At 36.5% G+C, this 22,706-nt stretch overlaps 1 protein-coding gene across 7 annotated transcripts in view; it reads left to right on the forward strand.

Annotated features, from left to right (window-relative positions):
- The window catches only part of LOC145675541 (uncharacterized), an 84,096-nt gene that overhangs the window by 57,364 nt on the left and 4,026 nt on the right, over positions 1–22,706 (forward strand). For 3 of the 7 annotated variants that reach the window (XM_081746032.1, XM_081746033.1, XM_081746034.1), the window contains exon 10: positions 4,236–4,374. The exons of 1 other annotated variant lie outside the window; for it this stretch is intronic. In XM_081746032.1, coding sequence (XP_081602158.1) covers positions 4,236–4,263 — 28 coding nt within the window. In that variant the 3' untranslated portion in view covers positions 4,264–4,374. Of the gene's footprint in view, positions 1–4,235; positions 4,378–7,468; positions 7,610–22,706 lie in introns of those variants that run through there. 3 more of the 7 variants (XR_014129147.1, XM_081746036.1, XM_081746037.1) reach the window with 3 other exon arrangements.

Below are 22,706 nucleotides of genomic sequence, written 5' to 3' on the forward strand. Positions count from 1 at the left end.
TAATTGTTTGCCCCGTCGAAGACAGTAGCATAAGTAGTGGAAACATAAAGTAAGGGGATGGGCGAAAGTTAACACACAAAGTATATTCGCTGTACCAAGGTCACATTGAGCAATGCGTAGTGAGCTCCGTACTGAGCAAGCAGATGTGAAGTATGCGGCTGAAAAAAGAAGAGAGAATTGCATTCCGACGACGTGCCTATCATCTTCTCGGACAACTGCATGTGATGGAAGTCGTCAAGTATTTTCAGAAAGATAGCTTTTCACGTTATACGATATATATAATCATAATTCGTATCAAAATGGTCTCCTGGTTGAAGATTTGCTAAGATGTGGCCGTCCTGGCAAACTTACCCCCATTGACAAGAGGAAACTGAAGAAACTAGCAGAAAACAGTGTTGGGAGAGTAGTCAGAAATTTGCTGGCTAATTTCGTCTCTCCAGAAGATCATTTTTTTTCGGAATTTGCAGAAAATGGGTATGAAACATTTCAAGAGTCAAAAAGCACGCAAGTATACGGAGAAGCAACTATTTACAACAGCAGGTAAAAGTAGGAAGCCTTTTCGCGGCATTTTGCATCGTGACATAATGATAATCATAGATGATGAAAAGTATATTTCATTTGGGGAACACGAAATGCCAGGAAATGGCGGATACTATACTTCCGATATTATGTGAACTCCCAACTACTGTACGCTACAAAAACAAGAAAAAGTTTCAGAAGAAAGTAGTGGTATGGGTCAACGGCGCCAACTTCCCAAAATGTATGTGGGTGCATATCAATGGAGAGACATGTTAACGTATATGTTTTCAGGGAAGTCTCGATATCTGATTGATTCATTTTTAGTTAAAATCTTTTATGAACACTGTCATAAAGGGCTCTGCTATGATAAAGTAAAATTTACCGGTACTATAAAGATAAGTTGGGACTGCCGAAGCTCAGTCGGTAACACGGCTGACTTAAACGCAAGAGAAGCGGGATCAAATCCGGGACCAAACTAAAAATCACATGGGTGCGCCGCACCCACAAGATTATTTGTGTGGGTGCGGAGCTCCGGAGACCCACGTAGTCGGCGCGCATGGTATGGGTGGCCATTTCACGAAAGGGTGTCACCCAACCATTCATCAATACAGTTAATGAATCGTCCAGCAATCACAGCCGGCATATACACCGAATTATGTCTACCGAAGGGTTTTTTTTTTTTTTTTTTTAATTCATTAACACACATCATCATAGTGATAACTATGTATTTTCGCCAGACCTCGCAACCAGTTATTATGCCAGGAAAACAACTGATTGACGGCACACTCAATACCATTCGTGCCACAAAACACCAATCCACCAAATGTCCCAGAGGTACGCCCTATATAACATTTTTGGTCTCCGTTGGCTGCGGACGTCTATTTTGGGGGGTGGGAAGCCAAAATTGCATCACAGTTTATCCGTCACATCGAGACCAAGCTACGGAACTTAGACGTCCGTTCAAAGTATGCTGAAGAGGGCCAAAATTGTGACAAGTAGATCACGGACCCTGTAACAAGTAAGATGATTTGGGAACACTGTTTCCGTCATTTCGTTGATATTTGCAATGAATAAACATATTTGCGTGGTAGTAACATAGTAGTCGTCTTCTTTGTGTGTTAAGTTTCGCCCATGCCCTTAAAAATTTTAGGTTGGAATACAGAAAGATTAGTATATTGTCACTTGAATTTTTTTTTGTAAGATTTTGTTGTTAGACGTATGTCATGGGTGTTTTGTCTCGCTAAAAATTCGAAGGTTTCCAAATGCCTATAGTCCGGCCTCGAAAAAGTTTCTGTACATACAATAAAACAAAGATAAACCTTTACAAGGAATTCATTCAGATTAAAGATAAATCAATCAATCAATCAATATTTCATTGTTACTGTCTTTCTATATGGGGTCATTAACTTTAAAACTGCGGTTTTCTATTTAAAAAAAAGAAAAAAGTAACAGTAATTAAATTTATAAACAATGAGAAGATCATTTGCACCTGAAAGTAATTTCGAGTTTGTGTATTGAACAACTTTGAGCAAGTCGCAGAAACTTAAGTCTGCACTGCAGATATTGTAGAAATCGAGAAACAGTTGGGAGTAAGCAACATGGCGACAAGAATTTAAGTGTTCTAATATTCAGAGGTAGTAACCCTAATATAAGTTTCTTAAATCTTAACAGCAATCCATAGAAAATTATTTGATGATAAACAGAAATTTATGTGATTTTTATGTTGCAAAAAACAAAAGTACTCGTTTTTTCAGTCCATTTATGGATTTTTGACACAAACGAATGGAATAATAGCTGAAATAGTTTATTAGGTGAATCTCGCGTAAAAACTCGAAAACTTTGCTACAAGAGTTAACGCACGGAAGTTAACTAATAAATAATTTACCAGTGAAATTTGTAACATTAGCATGGTGCTAGTTCCGAGCAAAACTTAGAATGTTCATCTTCGGGAAAGAAAGACATATAGAAACTGGAAGATATGCCAAACTAGCCGTGAGAAAGAGATGAAAATTGTATAATGTCGAAGTTATATAACTAAAACATGTCTGGTGAAGTTGTTTCTTTTTTCAGTATGTATGTAATTTTATTTTGCTTCAGATTTTGCTTATGTACCCTAAAAATAGACGTTGAAGTTTTGCGTGGAATACAGTGAAATGTCTATGTAACAAAGGCCAGTATAACGAAACGTTCAGAAATTGCGAAATTATTTTTATGCCCCTTCCGTTTTCCCTAATGTGTTGAAAATTTTCATTTTGACAAATTTCGAACTTCAGCATAACGAATTTGCCTATAATAACTTCAGTATTTCAAAATATAATTGAAATTCATCTTATTTCATAAATATTTTTTTTCCTTATTACATAATTTTATTAATCAGATAATATGGTAGCCATTTTTTTCATTCATATACGCGAGGGGTCAAGCAGAATAACAATTAAAAGTAACTAATGAGCATTATTCAATTACATAAGCTTTGCGCATCTTCCAGTGAAGAGATAAGGAACTAAGTTGTAGTTAAAATAATTCTTTCGTATTATAAAATATTATAGATCAATTAGAATTATGGTAAGATTTGTTTTAATTATATATGCTCTAATTTAACATTTCCTCTTAAAAATTGTTGAATACGTATCTTTATTTAGATCAAACAGTTCCACAGTGAATTGGAGCATGTTGGCTCAGTGATAGAGCGTTCACCTCTGGTGCATGGGGTCCTTGGTTCGATCCCAGCTTGCGCCAAGTGAATCTTGTGGTGGACAAACACCGTGTGTGTGGGTTTTCTCGGAGTTCTCCCGTTTCCTCCCACTTTCTTCATTCCACCATTTCATTCATCTCTCATCATCACCGTCCCCTTTAGCCTAGGTGGCATAGTCGTGGAACATAACACTTAAAATATTTCATTTTTCCACAGTGAATAGATGAATAAATGCTGAGTGATTAACTTCATGTTGCGTGTAACTTTATATTTCACACGGATTGGCTGCGTCGGATTAAAAAAAAAAGCCAGAGGAAAGGAAAGAATCGTCTCTCACTAGCTTTTTACTTTTCTTGTCCTACTTCCTAATTTTCAGTATAACTAAATTTCACTGTAATTTCGGAGGTTTCCAAAATTTCGTTAAACTGGTATTATACTGTACTATATCTGTGCAACGATGCGTATTTTGGAGAGTTAATATGGTCACTTACGGTACTCTTCCCTTCAGAGTTTGCATAGAACAAGTTAAAAATGCACTTTCTACGATATAGTAGCTACAGAGTAGGGTTTTACAAAAATGTTGAGGAAACACGGTAGTTTATTGCACAAAAACCAGCTGTCATAATGTATTCTTACACCAACAACTCATGAACAATATGTAAAATCAGATGATGTAAATAATGTTACTGAAGCGTTTATTTAACAAAAATATTTGCTTAGTCTACTTTTGTACAATCGTGTGCAAAAAATATACACAAAATCAAATCCTGACGTACACATAGAATGTGCAATTGTTAAAAGGAGTGCAACAAGTATTTAAAGCACGAATAGATAATACTACCCTACTTACGATAATTATATGTGTAGATTAGCGTCAGACAAAAGAAAATCTAATTTTTGCACACGGGTGTACATGCAATACGTGAAGATGCAGAGAGTTTCTGGAAAGTTTGATCAAAATATCGTTCTCACCTTTAATAAACAGTTGGCTGCATATGAAAAATTTTCATTCTTTTTTTAGGAGTTTTGAACGGAACCCTTCAAATTGAGATCGTAGTAGCCAATGATTTGTTTCTGTGATTGTATGTGAAGACCAACTTCTGCGTTGAAACACACCAATCGGAATTGTATGTACGTGAAAAAAAAAAAAGAATGAAAAAAAAGTACGTTTCGTAACTCGGAATGAACAGGATTATTTGACCCTGTGGAACCTTCCCTTTGTGTCCCAAAGGTATTTCAACATTTTTTATAAATGTTGTATTCCTGTGAACTCCAAAAAATTATAGTAATTATAATAAAAAGAGGTATTTTATTGTTCGTATATATTTACTATTTCATTTAGATTTGTTTTAATTTGTTGCCATGGTCACTTAGAACTATGCAGCACTACATTGAAGAGATGTATCAAAAATGACATGTGTAAATTGTGTTCTTATAGAAGCATTTTGTTATAAGTCGGCCTGCAGGTTATATTTTAGTAGTAGAAGATTCCTCCATACCCATTTCATACAGGTTAATTTAGATGAAATTTAAGCGAGTTCTGTTATTACATGAGTTGTATGCCTGTTGGAGTAATCCAGTTTTAAAACGTACTCTTTAGTTGTAATATTTTTGAGATATTACTATTCTTAAATTAGTGCGATATATAGTATTTTCATTTCATCGGTTCCACTACGATGCTCTCAAAATATTTGCGTACTGCTGGGCACTTCACAAATACGTTGAAATATTGTTTAAACGTTACAAAATTGCGTCGAGTGATCAAGTAAAACGAAAGAACAGTGTCGTGCTTTTGGTCTTCCTGGTGGTCCAGAAATCTTATTTAGCTTTAGAATTAAACGTTACAATCAACTGCTCTAGAACTAGTCTTGTGGAGTGTTATGGACCGGTTTTATATATTACAAGACCTTATTTTTAGCGTCTCTATTAAGAACTCAACATTTAGGAAAATGTAAAAGGCGTCAGTGATACATTGCACCTTTACTGTGAAGGGCTCCTTGCTCGGTTACAGTTTTACATAAGGTTGCAGCAGATCTTGTATTTCTTCTCAGTATCTTCATTCTACCAATTTGCTTAGAATCATTTTAAGAGGCTTCATCCCGGCGAAATTAAAATGCCGCTAATTTTACAATAATTATGTGATATCTTCAAATAGATAAAAGATAATCGAAATGTGGAACAAGAGCGCCCTAGACAATATCATTTTACATGAGATACCGTTATCACAACTCACTTATCTGCTTTCGATTTCGAGCCATTTTGAAAATCGGCATTTATTTTCGCGTTTTTAAACGGCTGAAAATGAAAAACCACTAAGTGACTTGTGATAACGGTACCTCACGCAAAATAATATTGTCTAGGGCGCTCTTGCTCCGCATTTCAATTATCTTTTATCTATTTGAAGATACCATATAATTACTGTAAAATTAGCGGTACTTTAATTTCGCCGGGATGAGGCCTCTTAACGTATACGGCATAAGCGTTGGAGGGTAAACGTAAAATTTAATATTTTCTATTGTAAAAGCTTTGCTTTTAAGATACTTAAATCTGATTTAAACTACTTGCTGAGCAAAACAATAAGTTTATTTTATATATATATAATATAATATACAAGCATACCGAATATATAATATTAACGAGTAACAGTTTAGCCAACTATCCACTTTGGCTTCATAGATAGTATCTGATGAAACCAAAGTGGAAAAATGGCGAAACTCTTATACATTAATATTATTTTACAATAAACGTATTGTTTTGTTCAGCAAGTTATTTAAACCAGACTTAAAATTTTATTTATTTTTTCTAAGCATATGTCAGTGGATATACAGGGTGTTTCAAAACAACACCGACAATGTGTGGGAGGGGATTCCTGACACCAAGATAAGACAAAAAGTATATACCAACTTGGGTGCACAAATGTTTCTTTTCGGAGTTACAGGCTGCGAAAACATGAAAAAATGAAATTTAAAGGTCCATAGCTTCAAAACTATGGGACCTACCATAGTCGGGTCAAAACTTTATTTGGGAACTAATGTGTGCGCAATCCAAAAATACATGTTTCAGAATCCTAATTTTCTACGAGCATATAATTTGAAGTACTCACAAACTATTCTCTATAAAAATTGTTGCGTGAGTACTTTAGGATTCTGAAACATGGATTTTTGGATAGGACACATATTAGTTCCTAAGTCTTGACCCGACTACGGTAGGTCCCATAGTTTTGGAGCTATAAACCCTTAAAGTTCATTTTTCCATGTTTTCAGCAACTTATAACTCCGAAAGGAAGCATTTGTGCACCCAGGTTGGTCTATACTTTTTGTCTTATCTTGGTGTCAGGAATCACCTCCCAAACGTAGTCTGTGTTGTTTTGAAACATCCTGTATATACAAATCTAAATGTGGCGTTAAATAATAGACTATTACTAGCGCCCTAATGGTCTGTATCGATAAAGTGCTGTAGTCAAAATGACAAGTACGTTTCTAGTTATTGCATTCTTCTGAAGATGTGAATTGGAAAGAAGAGAAAAAAAAACCTACATAATTGATTATGAGTCGGCCAGTTCCAAACCATTTCTTGTTCATTTAAATCTCGTAAAACAGAGAAGAACTGTAGGATTGATATGTTTTGTAGAACTGGATATATTTGAGGTGGTTCAAGTGATTCAAGTATTTCCAGTTCTACAAAACACACAGGTCCTACAGTTTTTCACAGTTGACGGAGATTTTGTGTAAATGGTCAAGAGCCGGTTTGAAATTGGACAAATCATATAGTCTTGGCCAGATCGTTTCATAGTGGTCTGTTTCATCATTATCACTTCGTAGATGGTAGACTGTTATTAAAACTTAAAAAAGTGTCGATGTTGGTTTTTCTTTGCTTAGAAAGATCTTCCTCCATATCCGGACCTCATGCCACGTATATAATGAAGAAGAAACCTTAAATAGTAACTGAGATCTGGAAATTAGCTTAGTTCGTTATTTATTTATTTATTTATTTATTTATTTAGTTTAAGTTAAGATTGATAGGATTCTATAACTTGAAATTATCTTTAGAAACTTTATTTTAATCTTGATATGGTACTTATTTGGGTAAATATTTTTGCGCCTCTTGTTTATCTAAAATTTCGCTAGGTTTCTCAAGAGTTCGTTCACCCGCGTTAATAAATTCAGGTAGATATGTTTTTTTTTTTTTTCTCGGTAGAAGCGTAAGCCAACATATTTTTTTATAGCCATCTTTGTTTTCCACTTTATATTAAAGGAAGCGGCCTCGTCAGTGATTCGTTGTTTTTGAGGATTTATTAGTTCTGCATAAAGACTTTACAAGTGATGTCTTCATGCAGAAGCCAGGAGCACTTATTCAAAAGTCTTGTGATGTCAATTCGTAATGGAGTCCAATCAGGTAATATTACTTTATATCGTATTTAGATTTTCACTTAATCAATTCGGATTATACTACACGGATTTTTTCAGTATGTAGAAATTCATCTTAGGAAAGCGATTATTTTTGATCGCCGATAGATTAAAGCTCAATACATCAGAGCGGCTTGTGTCAATGGCATGCATACAATTCATTATTCTAACCAACATGCCATTTGTGGAAGAGTCGTTAAAGTAAAATTCGCGCCAATTTATCATATTATACTACCTTGAAATAAAAGGTTTAAAGAAGAAGCAAAATCAAAGATCTAGAGAATATGGCATACTAGAGCGTAGAGAGTGCTATGAAATTGGAGCGACAGAAAAAAAAAGATTGTCCTTGTGTTTACCAGACGATGTAATCTTTATACGAACAACGATGTTTCGATTTAATAATAATAATAATAAAGTTGGACTCGTATTAAATTGTTGAAACCTTAAAGCATCCTTAAACAAAGATTTTTTTTTTTTTTATATACGAGTAAGGAGAAATTTTATTATGTAGTTAAGTAAATAGCTTGTCATATCGCACCGAGAATGATAGTAGCCAACCATCGAAGCTGTATACGATTTGTTTTCGTTTAAGAGAGAAGTGTACACCGTTAGTATGGATTTAAAAGCTTCAATTTAACGTGGGAGTTGATCACTTTTCATTGTGTGTCTTAATTTCTTTATTTTTTATTTATTTATTTATTTTTCATGAAACTTAATAGGCCCAGATATACAAGATGCGCCAGAAATAGCTGATGGTTTTGGAAATAAAATTGTACTTCAGGGGAAGGTGGAAATACGTTTTTTTTTTTTTTTTTTTTTTCTTTTCTTTCACAAAGACCTTCCTCTTTTTATCAAGAATGAATATGTACCTCTATATCTTAAAAATAACATCTCGTAAGCGTCATGCAGGTGAACATTGTAATCCGTCGGAGGAAGTGGCGTACCATGCTGACACTTTTGCACTGTGCATAGGACGCTCCAGCAATTCACATGTGTTGTTTGCAGTCCAGAAATGACGGTTCTGTTTGTGTACATATCCAGACAAGCGGAAATGAGTTTTGTGACATCAATAACCTGCTCACAATGTTACGTTCAACTTGCAGATGCTCCAAAAACTCGCAAAATTGAAGTAACTTGTCTCAGTCAGTAAGCCCATGGACAATTTGAATTTTCTAAGAATGGTAATGAAGATCTTCGTGCAGGATTCGGTAATCGCTGGTATTGACCATACCAAGTGCCTACACAAGATCACGTCCGTGCACAGTTCGCGTTTTCCGGTGTACGCAATGAACGAGAACTTCCTGCAGATTTGTTGTTCTTTAAATTTCCGTCTTGACGCCATTTCGTTGCCCATAGCAACAGAGTACTGCGACCAAGGACATCACGTCGGCTAAACTTGTGTCGAAAACTGTGTTGTGAGCCGTGATTGGCTCTGTCTTTTATAAATCCTCTACCGCTGCAGTCCCTCCCTCAATATATCCACCTTGCCGCGGGGGGGGGGGGAGACTTGCGTAGTCTAATGATCTTAAGTGCTATGCCGGAGATAGCTTCGCTATCAGAGGGCTTCCCATGCCGGACGGGTCTTTAGGGTAAGAATCAGACGAAAAGAGATATGGAAGTGGGCAGCAGTTCTACCATTACTACACTGAGACTGAAGATAATTGACATCGGCAAGGTTCAGATGTGTGCAAAAACAGGCAGGGACAGGATGTCCTCTATGGCTGTTTCACTGCGAGGTGGAAGGACCTGGGACAACCAAACCGAGAAATATGACTATAATCCAAGTATATATGCCTACATCAAGCTACACAGATGAGGAAGTAGAAGAAATCTGAGCAAATAGAAGAAGTATTGATGAAAGTTGAAGACCAGGACAATTTAATCATTATGGGTGACTGGAACGCAGTAGTCGGCGAAGGCAAAGAAGAGAATGTAACTGGGAATTTCGGCCTAGGAGAAAGGAATATGAGAGGTACACGATTAATTGAGTTCTGCAAAAGCCACAATCTGACTGGAACAAACACTCTCTGTTCGAACAACCACTAAGAAGAAGATACACATGGACAAGACCAGTAGACAAAGAAAGATATCAAATAGACTATATACTGGTCCGACAAACATTTAGAAATCAAGTGAAGAACAGTAAGAGTTACCCAGGAGCAAACGTTGACTCAGACCATAATTCAGTTTTGATGAAGAGCGAACTCCGACTAAAGAGGAAACGAGTGATAGCACCAAACCAAAGATGGAACACAATCAAGCTAAGAAGAGATGAAAACATTAAAAGGGAATTTACAAATGCGACAGACAAAGAGACGTCTAGGGTAGCTTTAACAAGTGATGACATCGACTTGAAATGGGAAGCCATGAAAGCTGTGATTCCAAAGCTGCCGACGAGCACATAGGAAGAGAAACGAGAACCCAATATAAACCCTGGATAACAGCAGAAATATTGGAAATGATGGAGCAAAGGAAAACAGTTAAAGATAACAAACAAAGAAGAGAAGTACAGAAGGTGCAGAAATCACATCAACAGAGAAGTAAAGAAAGCCAGAGAAAACTGGATAAACAATTTATGCAAGGAAATTGAAGAAAATGTAGTCAAACGCAATACAGAAACAGCTTATAGAAAGGTTAAAAACCAGTTCGGTGAGAAAAAGAAACGCACAGACTTTATCATAGACAAGGTCGCAAGAACACTAATAGAAGAGGATCAGATAACAAGATGGAAGGAATACATTGAAGAACTCTACAAAGGAGACAGAATGAACTAAGAGGAAATAGAGAAGGAAGAAGATGTCAATGAAAATGAATTAGGACCATCAATTTTACAGTGCGAATTTGACAATGCTTTGGAGAAAATGCAACATGGTAAAGCCCCAGGAATAGATCAAATACCAACGGAAGTGATTAAGAATCTTGGAATAGCAACAAAGAAGAAACTATTTAATCTTATTAATGAAATGTACATCTCGGTAAAAATACCAAGAGACTTCGAGAAAAGCATATTGGTACCTATCCCGAAGAGGAAAGGCGCACGGAAATGCGAAGAACACAGAACGTTAAGTTTGCTTTCCCATGTGTCAAATATACTGTGCAAAATTATCGCACAACAAATAGAGGGAAAGATCGAAGAACGGTTATCGGAGGACCAGTTTGGATTCGGGAGGAAAAGAGGAACAAGGAAAGCAATACTGAGTCTACGGCTGATCATGGAACAACACATCAGAATAAACAAACCAATTGTGATAGCATTTGTAGATACAGAGAAAGCTTTTGACAACGTAGATTGGAATATCATGTTCAGAGCGTTGAAGAAGCTGCGAGTAGATTACAGAGACAGAAAAATAATATACTAACTTTATAGGAACCAGACAGCTGTTATAGGAAGAGATCAGAAGGAAGCAAGAATAAGTAAAGGAGTGAGGCAAGGATATGGACTTTCACCTCTCCTGTTCAACGTCTATATAGAAGAGACTATGAAAGAATTCTTGGATAAAAACGAGAAAGGCGTAAAAATAAATGGTCAGGTTTTCAGCACAATAAGGTTTGCTGATGACATAGCATTCATAGCGGAGAAGGATGAGTACATGCAGGAAGCACTTTCAAACTTGAACGACCAACTGGAAAAAACATGCAAAATGAAGATGATAAATAAGAAGAAAACGAAAGTGATAAAGTGCATAAGAGCAGGACAGGAAGGGGCAAACGTATGGCTAGATGGAGAGAAAATCGAAGACATTAAGACGTTTCCCTATTTAGGAAGTATATCCTCGGACGGAAGAATTGAAAAAGACGTAAATTTCAGAATCGCACAGGCTAAACAAGCATTCAATAGGAAAAGAGGACTGCTAACATCAAGAAACGATTTATTAAAACACTGGTATGGAGCGTGGCGCTGTACGGATCAGAGACGTGGACATTGAGAAAAGCTGAAATATCCAAGCTGGAAGCATTTGAAATGTGGTGTTGGCGCAGAATGCTGCGCATATCATGGACCGAAAGGAAAAGGAATGAAGACGTACTAAAGGAAGCTAATGAAGGACAACAGATCATGAAGATAATAGGAAAAAGAAGAAACAGCATGCTTGGCCATCTTATTCGACACTCCGATTGGATCACTGTGCTGATAGAGGGAAAGACAGAAGGAAAACCAGGAAGAGGAAGACCAAGGATGCAATATCTAGATGCAGTTACGAAGAAGAAACTTTATCAAAATATAAAACAGCTCTCCCAAGCGAGAGTAAAACTTCTTAAAATTTCCATGTTGCCCACCAACCTATGGTTGAGGTGAACAAGAAGACGACCGCTGCAGTGCGGTTGTTGTTCAGATCAACGCTTCACCTCAACTAAACTTCGGAGGACATTAAAACTCCTTCGCTTGCTGTGAATTCAATCACGCGTAGTGGCTTAGGGGGTGTCTTAACAATAAAAGAGGAAAAACCATCCGCTGTTACTCGCTCACTTTGTATAATGAAGTGTTTATGACACATGTTAAATACAAGCTCAATCCATATAGCTGTGTTCACTCCTGCCCCCTCTTAAGGATGCTTCAAGATGTTTTTTTTCCACTATGTTTCGAACCTATACTAGTCATCTTACGGGTTTGAAGGAATAAAATAGGGGGAAAGGAAATAAAAGGGAAATCTGTGTGAAACAATTCCATTTGTTACGTTTAAAAAAAAAAAATCCCTTGTACTTCAGCAAAGTCAGGATGAGAAGTTTTCGTGCGGTTTTCTTGTAATTTTTTTTAAAAAGGAACTACACATACAACTGATTTGTATAGCCATTTCTTTTATTTATGTCTTTTATTTTCTTTTATCGTTTAAAATACCTGAAGATGTCTCCCGTGTTTGTTCGAAATACTTGTTTGTATAAAGAAGTAAAAGTAGTGAATGCAAGCATATTTCTACAATCGTTTGCTAAATACTGCTCATGTGTAATTTATTAAAAATAAAGCTATATATATTTGAATATATGGCTAAAAAAACAACATAATAGCGATAATGATTTTAAACTAAATAACACAATATATATAGTATCAATTTTAGGAAACTCTCTCGCTCGATGTGAATAAAATTATTTACTGTTTGTAGGATTTTTGCTCTAAGAACATTACCAAGATATTTTCTTTTTTTAAGAAAAAAGTGAGGGATAAAATAGAAGTGAAGGAGAAGGGTGGAAAATTCAAGAATGTCTGATCATATTACTAAAAATGTGCACACACGTTTCTTGTTAAATATTTGATCCAGTGCCAAATTTTCGGACAAGTACTGCGTTCATTATTATTATTTGTTAAGGAAAGGCTGAGGGGAACGGCTGTGTTGATTTTTGTGAATAAAAACAATAAAATTATCCAATAAAACAAATTTTCTTCAAAGTCTGTCTATCATAACTACATGCCTAAATATTATCAGGTCACTGTTGCCATTTTGAGAGTAGTTAGTATGCAACTATGACAGAGAAGATTTTAAGAAATGCATATCTCCATTAGTGTTTATTATTATTATTATTATTTCCAATTAGTTGCATTGTGTCCTCAAAAACCAACACCACTGTATCAACCTTTTTTAAAAAGAATAGAATAGATAATTGATGGATACAATAGTTATCCAAAAATTCACGCTGGAATAAACACACAACAAATTAACTTGTGTACCTATATTCAGAAATATATTTTGTTCCTGGCATTTCGCTTCTAATAAATCTTTATACATTTTTGTCGCCAGATATCTGCTTTCATATTAAGAACTTGAACCTGCAAGCGTATGTCACATCGCATACGCTTTTAGGTGTTCTTAGAATTGAGTGAAAATTCAAGGTTGATTGTAGTCACAAGGATAGTTGGAAGTTTCAGGATTCGTATAAAAAATTGTGATCGACTATGTTACGACGTAATAGTACAGCAATGGTACTTTTTCAGCTGTAAGCATCATTTAATGAAATCTTACGCAGTTTCGTGGTACGTTTCAAAATCGAGGGCGCTCTATACGTCAGTTTCTATTCGTTTTCAAGTTCTTTTGAAAAAAGTAAAATGGTGCGGATAGACTGTGAAAAGAGTTGTCCAGCTTATACTGTTTTATGCATTTTCTCAGAGTAACTAAAATAAAATGAAATAAAAAAAAAAAATGTGTAGCAGTACCAACGTGGAACTAAGGAAGTACTTGGAAACAGTACGTACAAAGTTTTTTGGGGCGTTTTCAGCTGATAAATACTATGACGGTCATCGCTTTCACATGACGTATCTTGCAATTGTGTACAGTGCTTAAAAGAAAATCCTTACCACTATATTTCGTCTCTCGTTCTAAATTAGGGGACGCTTAATTCTACATATTTTAATTTTCCGTGTTTTTTAGAGAGTAAGGAGGGCACGAATTTCACTTGGACTGACTCTTTAAGATATTTTAAATATTAATTAACTCATAAACAATTTGTTAATACTTCGACACTGCACAAAGTATAAAGTAATTTTCACTTTCTTAACATAAGAATGAGATTTGAAAAATTAACTGCACGAGTACGTTTTGCACATAGATATTGCATGTTGAAGGTTATGGTGTTTATACGCTGTATGTACTTGCACTTGGTGACGGTTTGGAGACTGTTGCAAGAACAGTAAAGTTTTTGTAGATTTAATTGTTTTTTAAATATCGTGTTATGAATCGCCCTAGTAGACTTAAAAGACAGATTTCCTTTTTTTAAATCTAGCATTATTGGAAATACAAAAAGATTGTTATTGCTATTTTACATTCAGTATGGCTTGCTGTTTTTTCTTTTTTTTTTTTTTTTTTGTGTGTGTGTGTGTGTGTTTGCGCGCGTGCGTACATATGAGATCAACAAATGTACGTAATGGTAATATATAGGTATAGGGGCATTGATCTCATATCTAAGCTTCAAAGAGCATTGTAATGTATGCCGCTTGAAGAACAGTCATATGAACTTAAAAGCTACGAGGGTATTTCTAAAGTTCCCGGCTTAACACTGAAATATCACGCCACTGGTAATAAGCCGTCCATATCATATAGTGCCATCTGTGGAAGAAATAATGTATCGGTTTCAGCTGTGTAGCTGTATCAGTTCGTTGGAGTTGCTCAGTTGAAACAGACGCTATGGGGTGAGCTCGCATACTCCAATCCACGCGGTTGTTGCTAAGGCTGCAGTAAAAGACTGTGGCTTCAAGGAGACTCAGCACCCACCCTACAGCCCAGATTTAGCAGTGCAGCCTTGGCAACAACAATACTGTGGACTGGAGCATTGTCATGCGATATGCGAGCTCACTGCACAGCGACTGATTCAAATGGCTGCTTCCAACAAACTAACTCAGCTAGACAGTTGAAACTTACACATTATTTCTTTCATAGATCGCACTATATACCGTGAATGGCTTATTAACAGTGGCACGATATTTCATTGTTAGATCGGGAACTTTTGAAGTATCCTTGTAATCACTTTGATCTTATTTTTTGTATTTTGTTACCGTACGCAACTTTGAATTATCGCTGGCAGCTGGCGGCATTGTCAAAATTTTTAGTGAGGATAGAATATATGGAAATTAATGTAAAATAGTACAGGGTGTCCAATATACAATGCAACCGGGAGTTTGGGATAGTAGAACCTTTGAACCGGAAGCGATACACAAATAGTGGTTATACCAAAATGAAGCCTTGTTCATGCATATATTTTTAAACTAGAAAGCAACGATTGAAGTACACTAGGAACTACACAGTGTTACCAGATGTAACCGAAGGTGTAAATCAATTTTTTTTACAAGAATGTAAATTGACTCATAACTCATACGTATGGATGTTCTGTCGTTCATTTTCTGTGTGAATAGTTGGAGTAGCTTGGAAACTATGGAATGGAAAAAAGAATTTTTCATTTCCACCGATAACTAATCGGATGAGGCCTCTGTAAGGGGTTACTAGGGAAAACGTGGTTTTCATAAATTAACATTCTGAATTGGCAACAGTGGTGATGTTTCAGTGCATCAAAAGGTGTGTTAAGGATCTGTCTACATTATGCAATTACTGAAAACAATGAAAAAAACTTTGAAATTATCGTGATAAAACGTTTACATACATGCACCTGGCAACACTGCTATTCATTGAATCACAACGGGGACACTTCCAGAATCTACCGTAGAACTGACGATTCAGTTCGTGATGAATAGCAATGTAAGTAAAAACAATAGTAATAGTAATGATGTTGCCGGGTGCAAATAAGTAAAAGTTTTATCATGATAATTTCAAAGTTTGTTTTTCATTGTTTTCAGGAATTGCATAATGTAGACAGATTCTTAACACACCTTTTGATGCACTGAAACATCACCACTGTTGCCAATTCAGAATGTTAATTTATGAAAACCACGTTTTCCCTAGTAACCCCTTACAGAGGCCTCATCCGATTAGTTATCGGTGGAAATGAAAAATTCTTTTTTTCCATTTCATAGTTTCCAAGCTACTCCAACTATTCAAACAGAAAATGAACGACAGAACATCCATAGTATGAGTTATGAGTCAATTTACGTGTCTTGTAAATAAAATTAAAAAAAAAAATTGTTACATCTGGCAACACTGCGTGGTTCCTAGCGTACTTCAATCGTTGCTTCCTAGTTTAAAAAAATATACATGAACAAGGCTTCATTTTGGTATAACCATTATTTGTGTATCGCTTCCGGTTCAAAAGTTCTACTATCCCAAACTCCGGGTTGCATTGTATATTGGACACCCTGTATATGCCATATTAGTTTAATGGTAACACCTACCAGGTCCATATTCTGTCTGCAGTGTATCGGTTCTGTAAGAAAAGATGGAGGCAGAAATGTACGCCGGATTCATGTCTGCAAAACGAACCATAGATGTCCAAATATGGTTAGGGATTAGATTGACCAGGAAAGGTGTTCAAATTTATCACGATGTCCCTCAAACTACTCCGCAACATCATAAGCTGTGTGAATGGGGACGTCATTCTCGAATATGGCGTCATTGCCTGCAGACAACATTTGAACCATACGATGCACATAGTACCCTAAAATGGAAAGAAGACACGACCGGTAAGCGTCGTCACAGAATCCTCTGAAAACCAGGATACAGGACATTGCGGCCCAAAGCATCCGCCACCATGTTGCATGTTCGCGTCGTCATGCTAAAGCATGAGCAGCGGTTTCCCCATTAACCCGACACCGTATAGCCTGTTCATGTCATGTAACTTGCAGCTAACTATGATTTTTGACAGGACTGTGTAGGTGATGCTTCAGTTCCACCGTCACTCGCTGTGCGGTTTACGACGGGTTCTGAATGAGAATCCGCTTTAACGCTTGGCGAGACATGTCATTGGAGGATTTCTTCCGACCTCTGCTCCTCTCTGCCGATGTGGTTTTACTATGAGTTTTGTAGGTTGCAATCACCTTGGACATTGTCTTTCGTCACACTTGCATCACATATCCGAGCCCCAACTATTTGCCCTGTGGAAATCAGAGACCGCCCATTTCACACTGTCACCGTCTGCTCAGTCCATTACACACTGTTGTTGTACTACTTCTTACGTAGTGTGAAGTTTGCCTTAACACACCACTACCAACAGCCGGATACTACTGTTTTCATAAGGCTCTGAAATGTAAATATTTTCAGCTGTTACATTGAAAATTAATTTCCACGCATCTTGTTCGTAATAAAATTACGAATACCTGAGACTCCTCAATTCTGACAGCTGTCACCGGATATCCGACGTTTAATATGATTTTTTTTTAATATAGTCTATAACACAATAGATATTAAGGTGACTGCCTACGGAATGTATTTGTCAATGAGCACTTTAATTCATTGACAGTTAGAAGTATCTATTAGTACATATTTTATTGACCGAATAAACAAGGATTTCACTTAAAAGTGACATAAGAATCCAAAAACGAAAGTTCGTAATTTACAGTTTCAATGCAATATAGCGACATATTTGTAGAATTTATTTGGCTGTAAACTGCGCCGAGTCGTTGCTAAAATTTAACCGGAAGTCTGATTTTGAAACATACGAATTTATTGTTGTAGTTTATTGAAGTTTAGCATCCCTTTCAACATTGAAGGACAAGAAACATGGATCCAAAGCTAGGTTGCCATTTTGCAAGGATCTTCTAGCTATCATTAAAAAATCTTGCAACCCCATCTTTGTTTGCTGTTTACACATTACAACTTAGCTCATTAAAAACATGTGATTGGGTGCGCTTCCCCTCCTGGTCCGAAAGAATCCGTCGTTTCGGAAGCGGCGAAACTGTTTTTTTCTTTATCAGTAGGCGGGCGATAGCAGATAGCAAGCAAGACGACCCAGAAAGTTGCATATGGTTTGATTCCTTGCAAGATGAAAAAAAAAAAAAAAAAAAAAAAATGCATGTCCATTTCAAGATTATGTTTACATGGTGAAATATTGTAGGGTTGCAAAATTTTTATAATGACAGCTACAAGATTCTTTCAGCATGGCAACCTAGGTTAAAGTTTAAGGTGGAATCCGAATCACAGTAATGCGGGGCTCTCTCACTGGGAAATTAACCTGGGACTCCCTGCATCACTAGACCAGCAGATTATGGAAGTTTTTGTACCTTACTTATGCAACATAAAGGTTATGAAGAAGAGGACCTACTAGTAACGTAGGGCTTGAATATAATTGGCGGGTGTACAGATCAACGTGCAGTATAAGCTGTTGTCCACCGAAAGCTGGATTACAGGGCCATGCCATTGGTTCCGGCTTTGAAATTTATGAAATATCAAAAGCGTGAAATTTACAGAGGAAGCTAAACTGAATTTGGATATGTAAAGGAAAGGATCTGGTAACGCAGCAACAGTTGGTGCTGAACATGATTCCCACGCGGATAGAAATATCCAATTAAAGAAACAAAACTGAATTACAAGATGAGTCACGTTTCTTATGAATATGTGTCCTATAGCTTCAATCAGTAGATACGGTGAACCTAGTTACCTCATATCTTTTCTACGAACTCTCTCGTAGCTATATGGTTAGCGTACTTCCCGGTGGTTCAAATCCCACTGTAAGCTGTAGGTCCACGTCTCATATAACTTCGGTGCTAAATGGAACGCTAAACTGCAAATCAATCAACCAACGTATCTTTTCTATTTGTTTTATATATGACTTAAAATACTTAAGATTAATTTGTTTTCCTGTTACTTGGTTTACAATGTATAGACAAAATATATATACTATAACTCGACAAGTTTCAAACCAAGATGCGCAGAACGCTGCGGAGCACTTCGTATTCCGCCATCCTCCCCACTACTCTTCCATCCACTGGTCTGGCTTTGAAAGTTCCAGTGATACTAACTCAGCAAACTTATGTTACAACAAATATCACCTGCTAAAATCTTTAAAGTCCGAATCTTACTTTTTTTTAGTAGGTTAGCAACCTCATGGTAGAGGTTTGCACGAGCTCGGGCCTAGGGCCGGGCCCGGGCCGTAAATTTTTAAATAAACAATCATATTTCTCGGGACCTTTTCGGGCATAATACAACGATATTTTCTGGAGAACTTTTAACGCACACCTAAATTTGTAACTTAAGACGCCCACACTTAAAATCACTGTGCAATTGAAAGAAAAGCTGTGTAATAGAGAAAAAAACTAAAGTAACAGAAATAAATATGCTTAGCTTGTCTGAGTGAAAATACTGCTTCTTACACTGAATTAAAAGAACAAGAGCATTGGGAACAATGTGTCTTGGTTTTTTCTTCAAGACAATGTCAGTTTATATTATATGAGAATTTATATAACTTTTTTTTAATTCATAGTAAACTAAATGTACAGGATAACCTTTATTTCCTTGTTCTCTGAATCATGAAAGCTTTAACTGCAAAATTAAACATCTAATTGTTGCAAATAAAAAATACAATTTTGCCTTAATTGTTAAGTTTTTGTAATTCGGGCTTATTTCGGGCTCATTTGATTATCACATGGGGTCGGGCCAAAATGCTAAAACATATTTCTAACTCGGGTCGGGCCTCATATTATTAATTCACGGGCCGGGCCCGTGCAGACTACCTCATGGATACACTGTAAGCAGTGACGCTTTCCGACGGGGCGATCCCTTCACGCCTTCTGAAAGGAAAATTTCTCTTGTTGTTATTATTTTTTCATTGGTACGAACTGGCACAGTCAATATACAGCATTTACACTCAAATGTTGTAGAAAATCCTCAGACCATTCCGCTCCCTGCAGATTGCAACACTGCAAAACATCATCGTCGCGGAGAAGGGAGTGGGGAAATGTAGGATTAGGTGCGCAACAGCTAGGCTGCAGCGTTCTGTTTACAAACTTTTTTACTTATACAAAAACATGAATTCGATTATCGTCAGTAGAGCACCAATATTTTTTGTACTCCATCATTACATTGGTGCCTAAATCTATTAGCTATTTCCAACTGCTTACCAAGTTGGATCATATATAGCTTTAGAATTTAAAATAGCATGTACCGCAGACAGGAAATAAAATATTGTATGTAGTATTTTAGTACTCAAAAACTGATTTGTCGGTTGGCGCATGGTTAGTACATGTTTCACAATTGCCGTCATTTTTGGCGTTACTGTCATCAGTGAGGTTCACGTTACCTCAGACCCTTGCTTGCTAAAGCTTGAATTTGCTATCCTCATTGACTTACTAACATCAATGGAGCCCGCTCTTCCTTTGACTTACTCTGTACTGGTACAGGCTTCTCTATATTCATTGAACTCCCTAGATCAGCTACGGGCGATTTCCTTAGATCAGCTACGATATTTCACTCTTCAAGTTGTTCAGCCATTTGATACCATAACACTGTAATTTACAACTTAAAAAATAATACAATTTGTGTCCTCTGTTTCTCATAGTTTAACGTTATGTAACAGGAAATCTAAGAAGCCATATTAAGTCTTTCAATTGTCATTGTATTATCATTGTGAAGATTATTGCATAGTTGTTTTGAATTTCGTGTTTACGTATTCCGAGATGTGCTACACTTACAGTGACAGTTATTTCCATAACAACGACTTTGCGCGTAGCATGCTTCTTATATTATTCAGATAGTGTTCTGAATAAGCTTAGCTTTGCAATGGTTGTCGTATTCAGTGTCCAGTTTCCACGGTATTTCTGACGAAATTTCCGCTTAGTAGCAACAGTCTCTTTTTATATTTTTGTTTGTGAGGAAATTGCAACTGTTTTACAATATTGCCAAAGGAGGAAAATAACCTAAGGCCTCAAGCTTTCGGTGTTGCCAAGTCATAAAATCCGAACTTTTAATGCAGACACACTGTGGAAATTGTTTCATTCTACAGCGGATTTATAGCTTTGAATATATGTACTATGTTGGATGGGGTTTCAGAAAATATTCTTGATAAACTTATATAGGAATTAATTTTGGTTTGCGCTGTATTTATTATTAAACTCGTAGTTGGAAAACTGGAAAAAGTTAACTTAATGATAATCGTCTTCCCGAAATCTAATTTTGATGTGATTTGATGGCTATGAATTCTGTCAAAACAATATTAGAGATAAGTTAAACTTTTCCTTGTGGCCATGGTGAACTAGGGGTGGATGAGAGTTGTTTTTCCTTCTCTAGAACAGTAAGCGCCCTTTAATCCGGTATTCCACAATTCGACAGGCAAATGCTGGGATGGTACCTAACTTATAGGTCCCAGGCCTCTTCCTTCCTTCCCCAATCCTTTCTTCCTTCCCTTTCCCCGGATAGTGTGCTCGCCGAGGAACGTCATTCCTCAAAACGTGACGGGCTAAATGGCCATAGGTGCCGAAAGCCCAGAAATCTAAATCCAAACCTAACCTAACCTTCTGTAATCCGGCACTGATCGAGCCGCTCTCATTTTGTTTCGGCTGGATTCAGGCATTTGTTGACTTTGACCACCTGGTCGAGCTACTGTTCTTCTAGCGTTTTAGTTCACTTAGTGTTTATCGTGACTGTCAGTTTTCATTTCAGTAGTGTTTCCTGTTTTCTAACGTGTTTTGATCGTTTACGTATTTTATCTAGTGATTTATCTTTGGTATTCCCGTTAAAACTGTACTGAATATCAAAATCGCTGATCCAGCATGACCGTGGTCCCGAATGTTCCGGATTAAGGAGCGCCTGCTGTACCTACTATATAAACAAATCTTTGCATTGTTTGCTCCTATATTTCTCTATAATGTGATATATTTCTATAATTACCAAATGCGAAATAATTTAATGACTTTGCTTTAGATAGTCGTTTATTAGGGTAGGTCAAGGTCAGTGGCAAAGTCTACTTTGCAGCGTAAATTAAGCACTCTCTTCATATAGCAAGGGAAATTTTACAGTTAAATTGATTCGCAATATATGCAAATTTGTTCTTTTGATGAACACAAATGAAAAACGTGACACAAACCATACTAATTTTCTTACAAAATTTGTTGGTAGCATCGGATTTGTAACTGGGAGAAACGTGTGTAATATTTTAGATATTGCACTAAACTATATTTTTAAAAATTTAGAAAATTTTGATATATGTTTCAGTTATAATAGTTTAGCCTTTTTTGAAGTTTTAAATACTATAATTAATACAAAATAAATCCGAAATTCAGTTTTATATAACTCCAACGGAACTTTCTATTGAAATTACATTAGTGTAAAAGAAACCAGTACTTTTTCTCACGCTTGCATTTCAAAAAGCTTCCACTCCGTAGCAAGGGAGTTTCGTACGTCTTTTCGGTACGGATCTCCTTTCTTCACACATTATGCAGTCAGCTGATTGTTAAGACAAACCGATTCTTGCCGAGCACATGTTGAACTTGTTTGACTAATTTGTCTAAATAAAGCTATGGTGGGTTATCTAGAGATGTGCAGTTTTGAAAACACAATTTGTTTCGTAATATCTGATCCATCTGTATATTGCAGATATGCGTAGGTGTACCTAATTTCACCTACGCTCTAGCCACATTCGGTTGCGGTTACATTCAAACTGATAAATAAACCTTTGGACAATGTGCTCATGAATAACAGGCTGCATTTTGCCGCTAGTTTTTGTCAACTAATTGTGCTTGAGAGTTGCAAACACACACACAAAAGCCGAATGAAGGTGTAAAATTT

This window comes from Thermobia domestica, chromosome 18, assembly GCF_964235325.1.
Source record: "Thermobia domestica chromosome 18, izTheDome1.hap1.1, whole genome shotgun sequence".
In the NCBI taxonomy this organism is placed as follows: Eukaryota; Metazoa; Arthropoda; class Insecta; order Zygentoma; family Lepismatidae; genus Thermobia; species Thermobia domestica.